The following is a 10,382-nucleotide window of genomic DNA, read 5'->3' on the forward strand; positions in this document are numbered from 1 at the left end:
TTCCTAGTTTGGAAGGACAGCCTCTCTTATTTGGGCATGGGGTTAAAGGTGGGGAAGGACCTCCCTCCCCCACTTTGGCTGCTTCCTTGTCCTTCTCCAAACTCCGGGCTAAGCTCATCCCTTGGAGTAATTTGGATGCGTCTCCTGCTGGAGTCAACAGGTTCTGATCTGAGTTACAGCTGTGTCTACCCAATGGCGTCACACTGGATTGACACCAACGTAACCCAGATCAGAGTGACTCCGGGGGTATGTATGTGATCTGAGCAGCACTGCCTCTGGAAGGAGCGAATATTTCCCTCTAGCGGCCCGTAAGTGGGTGTGTCCCTCTAGCTACCCATCAGTATGTACATAGGTGCTGATTCCGTGGCGCGCTCCGGGGCTGGAGCACCCACAGAAAAAAATTCTGGGCGCTCAGCACCCACTGGCAGCCCCATGGGTCAGCACCTCCCCCTCCCGCCCTGCTCCTCCTGCCCACTGGTGCTCCTGCCGAACAGCTCCTCCCCCTCCCTTCCAGCGCCGCCCGCCCGCCGTGATCAGCGGTTCCGCGGCCTGCAGGAGGCGCTGGGGGGAAGGGGAGGAGGGCGGGCAGGAAGAGGTGGGGGAGGGGGTGGGAAGAGGTCGGGCAAGATGGGAGCTTGGAGGAAGGGGTGGAGTGGGGGTTGGGCCTGGGGCAGAGCGGGGGCAGGAGGAGGGGGGGCAAGGTGGGGGCTTGGAGGAAGGGGTAGAGGCGGAGCAACCCCGGGATCTTAGTAAGTCGGCTCCCATGGGTGTGTATGTAACTATTGCTACCTTTAGCCACCCATAAGTGGATACATCCCCATAGATGCCCATAAGTAGGAGAAGTGTGGGGCATCTAGGCACAGCGAGGCTAGACAAACGAAGTGATGGCTCAGGGTGATAAACGAAGACTCTGAGTGAGCCAGAACCCACAGTAATTTGCCCCTTTATCAGCATTTTCCAGCCGCTGTAGAATTTCCAATGAGGATAAATTGCTGAACGAGAGCTCCCGCGGGGATGGGTTGGGCGGAAGCAGATACAAAGGCTTGGAGATTGGGGGCGCCGTCACAATCAATCGTGTTAATAATCGGGCCACCAGGAAGTGCAAACAGCTGAGCTGCCAAACCTCCCATGGGTCAGAAGCAGCTGCCAAGCGCGGGCGAAGGCAAAGGCAAGGAAGACTGGGGAGTCGCCCGGGGTGTCCTATCAGGGAGTGAAGCATTCCAGCTCCCCACTCAGAAAAGGGCCGGGGAAAGAATTGCTCCAAGCCACTGTCCGTTGGTGTTGCTGATTGGTTCAAATCGACTGGGTGTAAGATTGGAAGCTCTGTGGGGCAGGGACTATTTTATTGTTCTGCGGTTGTCCAGTGCCTAGCCCTGTGGGGTCCTGGTCTGTGACTTCAATGCATATAACAGTAATGAAAATAACGAATAACTCCCCGATATCCAGTCCTGCAGCGCCCCTTTCTCCTCCCCACAGCATCTGAGTAACTCCCCCTGAACCCCATGGAGTCACTCTGGATTTACACCAGTGTCACTGAGTAGCAGTGACTTGAACTGCTTTGGGGAAAAAAAATCCCCTCCTCACCTCCGCTTTGCTACTGCAGAGTTGAATAAACAACCAGACCTTTTAAATCTCGGAGCTGAATATCAGCTTAGCGATTGTATTCAGAGAAAGCTAACAGATAAACTCAGGAAATTGCCTGTAGCTGGTTGACGCTGGGAACTGAAGGAGGTGATAGACAAGCCAGCTGCTGTGGGCAAATGTGATTCATTGTATCTAGCCCCATCCAGGGGGCAGCAGTGTGCCCGAGTGGTGGGCATACTAGACTGGGTCTCAAGAGACCTGGGTTCTATTCCTCCTGCTGGGTGATCTTGGGCAAGTCAGGGCCCCTCTCTGTGCCTCAGTTTCCCCATCTGCAAAATGGGGCTAATGATCCGGCCCTCCTTTGCAAAGTGCTTTGAGATCTACAGTTGAGAAGAGCTAGTTTATTATTATGCATCTAGTTTTCTCATCTAGTCCCATACACATCTATCTAGCTAATTTTCCTTCCTATGCACTGAACCAGATTATGTCCTAGGGATTTTTGGGAGTAGCAGCCCGGAATACCTGGAGGTTCAGGTCTCCCCCCCACACCCCTAAATCCTCTAAGCCGTATAAAGCTCCATTCCCTTGTGGGTGGATGTCAGCCGTCAAAGATGGACATGGGGGACTTACTAGAAATGGCCCCAGTACCGCATTTCAGACTGTCCAATGTTGAGAAGTGGTGAGTAAAGAGCTGGGGTTGTGGTTCAGGTCCACATCGAGAGCTAACCCCACATTGGAGGGCATCAAGACTGGGATTTTCAAAGTACCCTAAAAAAGTTAGGCACCCAAATCCCTTGAATATCAATGGGATTTCAGTGCCTAACTCCCTTAGGGTATGCCTACACTGCAGTTGGAGGTGTGATTGCAGCATATATAGACATACCTGAGCTAACTTTAATCTAGCTCGTGCACGAAGCAGTTGCAGTGAAGCTGTAGCAGTCCAGACTTCAGTGTGGATGGGCTGAGTACGTACACACGGGCCCAGATTGCACTGAACCCCATGCAGCCGTGGCTCCACTGGTCCCTGAGCTAGCTGGAGTCAGGTTCGTTTGGGTTCGTCTGCGTATGTTGCAATCACTCTTGCGACTGCAGTGTGGGCATTTTTGGAAACCCAGCTCATGTGTTTTCGGTCCCTTTTGGATTAATGCCAGACGTCCTCATTCGGCCCCAACCTCTGCCCTTTGTGACTTGCCTGGGAGTGGCACTGAGCCTAGGCTGACACTCGAGTAACCGATAACGAGATCTGCTCCAACTGAATTAAAGGATTTGTTCCTTCCTGGGAGATTGGATTGGCTGAAAATGATGACCTTTGCCCCGGTGTCACCGAAGCGAAAGGTACCCGGGGGTCCTGACTCCCATTCTCCTGCTGTAATGACTACACCATATTCCCCTGCCCGAGCTGGGAAGTGAAGCCAGGAGCCCTGGCTCATAAATCAGCTGCTCTAACCAGTCCAGCACACCCCACTCTTAAAGCTTGGCTTAGAACCCAGGAGTGGGTTTCCTGTTAGCTGCTTTCACCACTGCACCGTGCTGCCCCCTCAAAACTGGGTGTAGAACCCACATTTCCTTGCGCCCAGTTACATGCTTTAACCATCTTCCCTTCTCAAAGCTGGGAATGAAAGCCTGGAGTCCTGATGGCCAGTCCGCTGGTCTAACCACGGCACCACACTCTTCTTCCCATTCTGGGAACAGAACCCAGGAGTCCAGAGGCCCAGTCAGTGACTCTGACCCTTGCCCTGTATTCCCCTCCCCAGGCAGGGAATAGAACTCAGGAATCCTGATACTTAGGCCCCTGTTCTAGCCACTAAAGCACTGGCTACTGATCAGTGTGTTTGCATAAAACCAGCAATATCCCAGGGCCACATGTGTGCGGCCAGCTCTTGGGGGATTATTGTCACGCTCACCTACCTCGCCACCCTCCTGCCATCACCCCTTTGCCGCCATGTTTTCTGTCTCTTTCCACTCCGGCGGATGCTTCTGGCACCCGACGCTGTTCACCTGCAACAAAGGTGTTGGTTGTTCCCGACCGACATCCTGCTACAGGTGGCTAATGACGGTGATTGATTGCAATGCGGGGGAGGAGGTGCTGGCATCCCAGCCTTTGACGTCTTGCTCTCGATCCAGGAGCTTTTATTTTGCAATTCTTCTGCGCTGAGCGCTCAACAGACGCTGGGAAATGTTGACAAAGGAGGACGTTGCCCAGAGTCTGGCAGCCTCCATTAATCGCTTTGGGTACCGCAGTTGTTTACTTGTATCTGACTGGGCTCTAGCAGCTTTCCCAGGGCTCCCCAAGCAGCTGGGCACGTTCCTCTAGGCTGGAGACGGCTACATTCATCTTTGATCGCAGCTACTTTAAGCAACTGTCAGCACTGGCCTCTGAATGGAACCTGTTCTTTCTTGAAGGCCACGTTCTTTAGCTCATGACTTGAGGACATGTAGCTACGAAGGCCAGTGATTTCAAAAGGGGCGTCTGATGTGGGGTGTCTCAGTGTGAGATGCCAAGGATGGCAGAGCATTCGCCATGCCAGCTGAAGTCAATGGCAGCCTGGGGTGTGCACAAAGTGGGGGGAAGCAGGGGCACCCCCAATAATCGTCAGGGGCACAGAACTCCTCCGGCCCTGGGGGTGGGGGGCACAGGGGGAGAGTGAGCTCCTGCCGGGGCAGTGTGTGTGTGGGGATGGATGAGGGAAGAGCGAACTCCGACCAGGCCTGAGGGGTGGGGGGAGAGGTCCTGCCTCTGAAAGTAAGCCCTGGGTGAATCAAGTTGGGCACCCAAAATCCTGATCCATGTGGTCCCTTTTCTAACTGTAAGGCCTAGGTGTGTGGGAGATCATGCCACTTCTTACGGGTCATTGTGATCCTTCTGTCACTGGCTCCTGTGCTCAGTGTGGTCTGGTGGTTCCTTTGCTGGCTTAGGCGACCTGGGTTCTACTCTCATCTCTGCCACAGCCTTGCTGGGATACTGTGGGCCAGTCTCTGTGCCTATGCTTCTTTCCCAAAACTGTGTCCTCCATGTTGTGAGTCAAGCCCTCCCTTCTTGCTGGTCGGGTTTCTCCCTAAAACTGACTGGTGTATTTGTCTCTTTCCTTTAGGTGCCGTGGCTCCATGCTATCTATGCCGTGCTGGGTGCAATTGTCTTTACTATGGTAAGTGACGCCGAATCCCAAGGAATGGGAGATTGAACTTGGCCAAATCAATCAATCAATCGGGTAGCAAATCTCCTGTCCCTTGCAAGGCAAGACGAGCAGGGGGAAGGAGGTGGGGTGTTTGTACTGAAGGAGGTGGTGGGCTTTGTACTGCAGAGCAGCAGGGACGTGTTTCGGACTTTCCCTTCAGGAGACCTTCATGTCCAAAGGTGGATGACAAATAACAATCCATGGGATCATCTGGGCCTAGTCCCTAGTGTGCCTATGTCTTTCCCACCACATCAGGGCAGCGTCTGGCCTGGCTGGTGGCCCTGGTTTAAGGCCAGTCATGGTATGGAATAGCGAACGGAGTGAGGTTCATCAGCACAGCTGGGAGAGTAGCTCAGGATGGAGGGGCCTTGGCAAAGCGGTGTGTGTCTCTGGGGGTGAAGCGGTCAGGATTGGGGCAGGGAGGCAGCGAGGGGGAAACCTGCTGGTGTCGGAGCAGGCTGGGAGGAACTCTGCAGAGCTCCAAGAAGCAGAGACCTTCAGTGTTGCCCAAGAGGGGCAAGAGAATGATTTGTTTGGATATTGATTGGGAGTGGGAGCTACAGCTAGACCTTCGTTACCTTGAAAGGGGATTGAACTTCTAAATTCCTGCCTGGAGGGTGACCCAGACCCAAACGGGCCACTGTGGGGCCAAGGAAGCCCAGTCACAAGGGGGCGCTGACGGGAAGGGCCCCCTGCAATCCTGCATCCTGCCCCAAGGTGGGGCCCTTGACAAGGGGCACTAGCAGAGCTGTGGGTGCGGGCAGCCCGAGACTAGAGTAGCAGAGTGTGACACGGGGGCAGGATGGACATCGCTTGGCAGAGCCATGTGTAGAATTTAGGACTGAGATAGCAGGCGGAGAGGGGTGCTCCATTGCAGCCCGGAAGGGGTGGGCGTGGTGCCAGAGCTGTGGGTCTCATGCAGATCTCCCTGCCCCCACTCCCGAGGCCCCTACCCTTTTGGGTCAAAAATACTTGCTTTATTATACCAAAAACAAACGTTGGGCCCGTACACGAGGGAGCTTCCAGGCAGCTTATCGAGCAAGTGTTTCTCCAGAGCGTACATTAGCAGAACCACGTTTGCCGTTCGGAAAGCAGGAAGCACCCGCTGAAGGTGCCACCCCAAATGGGGGGTCAGGAGGACAGCTGCCTTGGGGCGAGGCTGTGCCATCTGGGCCTGCGGGGAAATACAATAGCAGTTGAGCAATTCTTTTAATAGCTAATAAAGTCAGTTATGAAGAACTCAGATGTTTTACGATCGCCCTGTAAAATGTGCCCAGGGTTAAATGGGATATAACTGGCTCGTAAACATATACAATCAGACCCTCAACTGCTGAAGCCGATGGACCGGGCCTCTCGGGCCAATTATTATTTCTGTCACAGAAGCCCTTAGGAGACCCAGACCCCATTGCGCTGGGCATTGCATCTTCACACACGCTGCCCCAAAGAGCATAGTGCAACCAGAAAAGGCGCAGGGACGCAGCGAAAGTTGATAGATGAGACAGACGTAAGGTGGTAGGGGGAATTGGAGGCTCAGAGGCCAGCCCAAGGTCACACAGGTTAGCAGCAGAGCCATTCAGGTCCCCGATTCCCCACCTCCTAGACCGGGCCTCCTTTCTGCGCCGTTTGGCAAAGTCACCCAGTCACCGTGCGGGGAGGGGAAGGGTATAATTCTTTATAGCTGTAGCGTGACTGTGCCTGGAATGTTGTGCTGGGTTTGGGACAGCACGTTACCAGGCGGGTATTGCTCAAGTGGGAGGAAATGCAGAGAACAGCAACAGAAACAATCCCGGGGCTGGGGGAAGGGACTCGCAAGGAAGAATCAGGCTCCTTGGCCAAGCGGCAGCCAAGGCGGGGGGCTCCGGGGGTGAGACGATGGAAGTCCCTGAAGGTAGTTAGCACCAAGGAATTGCTGGGGGTGGGGTATAACTGGGAGGAATGGAATGAAACTAAGAAAGGAGGTAGCATCAGCATAAGTTGCTTGACCATGAGACCTGTGCTGCTGCGGAGTTGTCACCCCAGGGGACGTGGCCAAAGCTCCGTGGGTTAGAACCTGCAAACTAGACAAGACAGAGCCCTCGGTTGTACGCGATGTGGCTCGGGGCCAGGTCACTGTGGTGAGAGAGGGCAGCCCTGCTGGGTGCAAAGGCAAAGGCACTGGCCTGATGGCATGTGAGTTGCCCTGGGGTTATCAGAGAAGTCCATGGCGGAGGTGGAGTGGAGCCAGGCAAAAGTTTAATAATAACCTGAAACTCATAGAAACAGTTGCTTAAGGATTGCAAAGCTTAGGAGGTCATGAGTTTCAGTAGCGAGCCTGCAGGGTCCCTGGTTCTAGGCCCCCCTCACCCTTGTCCCCCTGGAACACAGTGACCCTGATGCTTTCAGTCACTCCAGTCCCCTTCATCTGCATGTCACCTCATCTGTTGCTGGTACCAGACTCTAGCAAAGTGGGTGCATGCCAGGGTGGCACTCAGACAAAGAGGTTTAGCTGACCAGTGCCTGGCTGCTGTTTAGCCTGGAAATTAAGATTGGGTTCTCAACTCCCACCTGGAGAGAGCCCTCCCTCCTTATCCTCAGCTGGAATTGAATTGCCCAGCGCTATGGGCAGGGCTGGAGTGAAACCAGTTTGGGTCACTGTTGTGACCTGCTTCCATGAGCCATACTGGGAGCTGCATCCTTAACAAAACAGCGCATAATTCCTCCTGCATCTTCGACCACCTTGGGAATAATCCAATGCACTGCGGGATAATGGGGTGGTAGCCTGGCCAAATCTCCTTTTGGAGTGTAGCAATATCTATCCACTCCCCTACACAAGTCACCCAGCAGGCCAGTGGGAGAGTAAGGACTTGAACCCAAGTCTCCTGAGTTCCCATTCGCTGCTTTGCCCGCTGGGCCATGCTGCCTCTCCATGATAAAGTTTTGAAGTGTTGTCATGGGGTGGTAAACAGCAGCTGAGTTCCACCCAAGAACCAGCTGCATTTTAATAGTGGGTATAATTAAGCAATTCTCGTAGCTGTTGATTGGGCTCCTTGGGGGCAAAAGGGTCCTGTGGCAAGCATGCGATGTCTTTGTGGGTCTGTTTTCCCTCTCTCTCCCCTCAGTTCCTGGCATTCGACACACAGCTGCTGATGGGGAACCGCCGGTACTCACTGAGCCCAGAGGAATACATCTTCGGAGCCCTCAATATCTACCTGGACATCGTCTACATCTTCTCCTTCTTCCTCCAGCTCTTTGGCTCCAGCCGGGAGTAAGTGCAGTGAGAAAGCGTCTGTCCTCGCCCGGCGAAACAGAAAAATGTTAAAAAAAAAAAAAAAAAAGGGGGAAAATTATAGCCAACCTTTCTGGTCCCTTTGCCAGCTCCATTCCATCTACTGAGCAACCCCCCTGGTTCCTTCTGCAGCCTGTACATATGCTGTTAACCCTTTGTGACCCAGAAAGCAAACTGGAGTGGAAATGCTATGCTTCCTCCCACCCCCTGAAACCAAACCAGAGCAGGGTCGGTAGTGCCGGCAGGGCAGAAGTCTGGGCTCTCCCATTTGCAAAGGTTCCCCTTCTGGCTTCGGCACATTATTGCATGTAGGTATGCTGTGTGCTGCTGAGATGCAGAGCCTGGCTGTGAAAGGGGAAAAGATGGGGGCTGGGAATTTGTTGGGGTCCTGGCAGGAGAACCAGCAGCTGAACAAAAGAAGGGAGTAGGTTAGGGTTCCAGGATTGCAAAGGTATCCACCTTCCCGCCTCTGTGCGCAATCTGAGTCATGTGATTCCAGTAGAGACGCAGCCTAGAAGTGAATGGCGCCTCTTGGTAGTCCCGCTAGCAGTCATCCACCTGCTGCGAGAAGAGCAGCTCTCCATCAGGGGCAGCCTCCTAAGAGACATCCCCAGCACCCTCCAGGCCTTCCTGTGTCTCCTTTCTACCAGACCACAAAACTGAGAACCCCCTTTCCTCCCATAATGCCTCCCAGGCCAGGCTGATCACTGATGTGGGACTCACCTACCCAGCCAGCTGCCTCAGGGGATGAGTAGATTGGAGCTGTCTGAGGGATGGGCCCCAGGCGGGATTGCAAACAGGTGTCAAGGGGTCATGATACCAGCTTGCCCTTTCTATATCACTAAATGGGGGGGGAAGGTAGGTCCCAGTTAGATCCTGGCTAGATGGGAGCCAGGTCCTGGGGTCCTAGGATGGAAAAGGTGAAGGACCAGCCTATGCAAAGCCAGGAATCCTGTGTCCCTGGAGAAGATGGCGAGATTGGACGAAGACCCTAGGGACTCATGGACTCATTAGTGTCCTACAATAATGGCTTTGAACTCTAGATGCTCCATCGTACAGTGCATCCGGGGTCACCACCACCACGAATGCAGTTGAATTGCTTGGTGAGCATGCACAGCTTGGAAGGGCAGAGAGGTGTCTGCATCACACCCTGGTGGTACTGCATGGTTGCCCCCATGCAAGCTCCCCAGACTGCAGATTGGACAGCAGGTGCGGGAGAGGTCTTCTTTCTAACCACTGGAGAGCATCACATCCACCAGCAGGGTTGGGTGGCATTAATGCTCTTGAACAAGATTCCCTGACCCCCTCCGTCCTCCATCGCAGCAGGGCAGCAGAAGGTTCCTTCTCCTGAGGCGACTTCTGAGATGCTGAAACTATGGAGCTTGTAAACACTGACGTTACGTGAGTCACCCAAGAACGGGGTGCCAGCTGCAGGTCCCCTAAAGCTGGATCTCCATGCAATTGCCAGGCCTGCTACGTGTGAGCTGGCACAAAGCATGACGAGCTAGATGTTTCTTGCACTACCCTTTGCTGGTGAGCAGATGTTTCAGCACCTCTCCTCAGAAGGCACTTAGTACTCAAGGAACAATAGCTGACGTGCGGCCTGTCGCTAAGGAGAGAGAGTCTGATGAGTTCTGCAGGGACAGAACCAAATGAAGTTGGACCAAATACCAATATCCCCGTTTAAAAAAGTCCATTCTACCAGCGTGAATAACGTGGCAGAGGAGCTGATCTAGGGTTATCCTGCCCCATTGTTACACGTTCAGGGGAACCCAATGCAGTTTTGAAGAAGGAAACTGAGGGATACACCCAGGAGTACCCAGGAAATACCCACATCATTTAGTGAGGGCTACCGAGGTGGCATTCCAAGAAACCACTTGGAATAGAGTGCCAGGTCTTAGTGTGCTTGTGCCAGGTTATAGGACCCTGAGGACAAAAAGAGCTGTCCTGCTGACTCATCCTGGCAGCTAGATCAGGTGGATCCTATTAGCCTCAACCCAGGATATAAAAGGAATTTTTGAGTGTCTCCCTGAGACAGAGAAAGCACTAGGGTCAGGAACAGAGGAGGCCCTTCAGGGAGCAGTTGCAGAAATAGCAAAACTCATGCGCAAGCTCCGGTGAGACGTTTCTAATTGTTGTTATGGACCTTAAAGGTAGAGGGGACACTAGGAAAAAGGGTAAGTTTGGACTTGAGCCTGGATGTGTGAGGAGAAAAGGGGGAATGCCCATGCTGCTGACACAGAGTGGCACCCTGAGAAATGCCCACTATCTGGATGGATCACTGAGGATGACCCAAGAACCACCCAGGCGGGGCTCTCTCTCACAGAACTAACTGAAATGCCAGGTAGTGAAAGCAG

At 53.7% G+C, this 10,382-nt stretch overlaps 1 protein-coding gene across 1 annotated transcript in view; it reads left to right on the forward strand.

Annotated features, from left to right (window-relative positions):
* Positions 1-8,008, forward strand: part of FAIM2 (Fas apoptotic inhibitory molecule 2) — a 31,348-nt gene extending 23,340 nt beyond the window's left edge. Inside the window, exons 11-12 of the mRNA XM_077838703.1 lie at positions 4,677-4,730; positions 7,859-8,008. Of these exons, the coding sequence (XP_077694829.1) occupies positions 4,677-4,730; positions 7,859-8,008 (204 nt within the window). The remainder of the gene's footprint in view (positions 1-4,676; positions 4,731-7,858) is intronic.
* Positions 8,009-10,382: the final 2,374 nt, after the last annotated feature.

This window comes from Eretmochelys imbricata, chromosome 20 (assembly GCF_965152235.1).
Source record: "Eretmochelys imbricata isolate rEreImb1 chromosome 20, rEreImb1.hap1, whole genome shotgun sequence".
NCBI lineage: Eukaryota > Metazoa > Chordata > Testudines > Cheloniidae > Eretmochelys > Eretmochelys imbricata.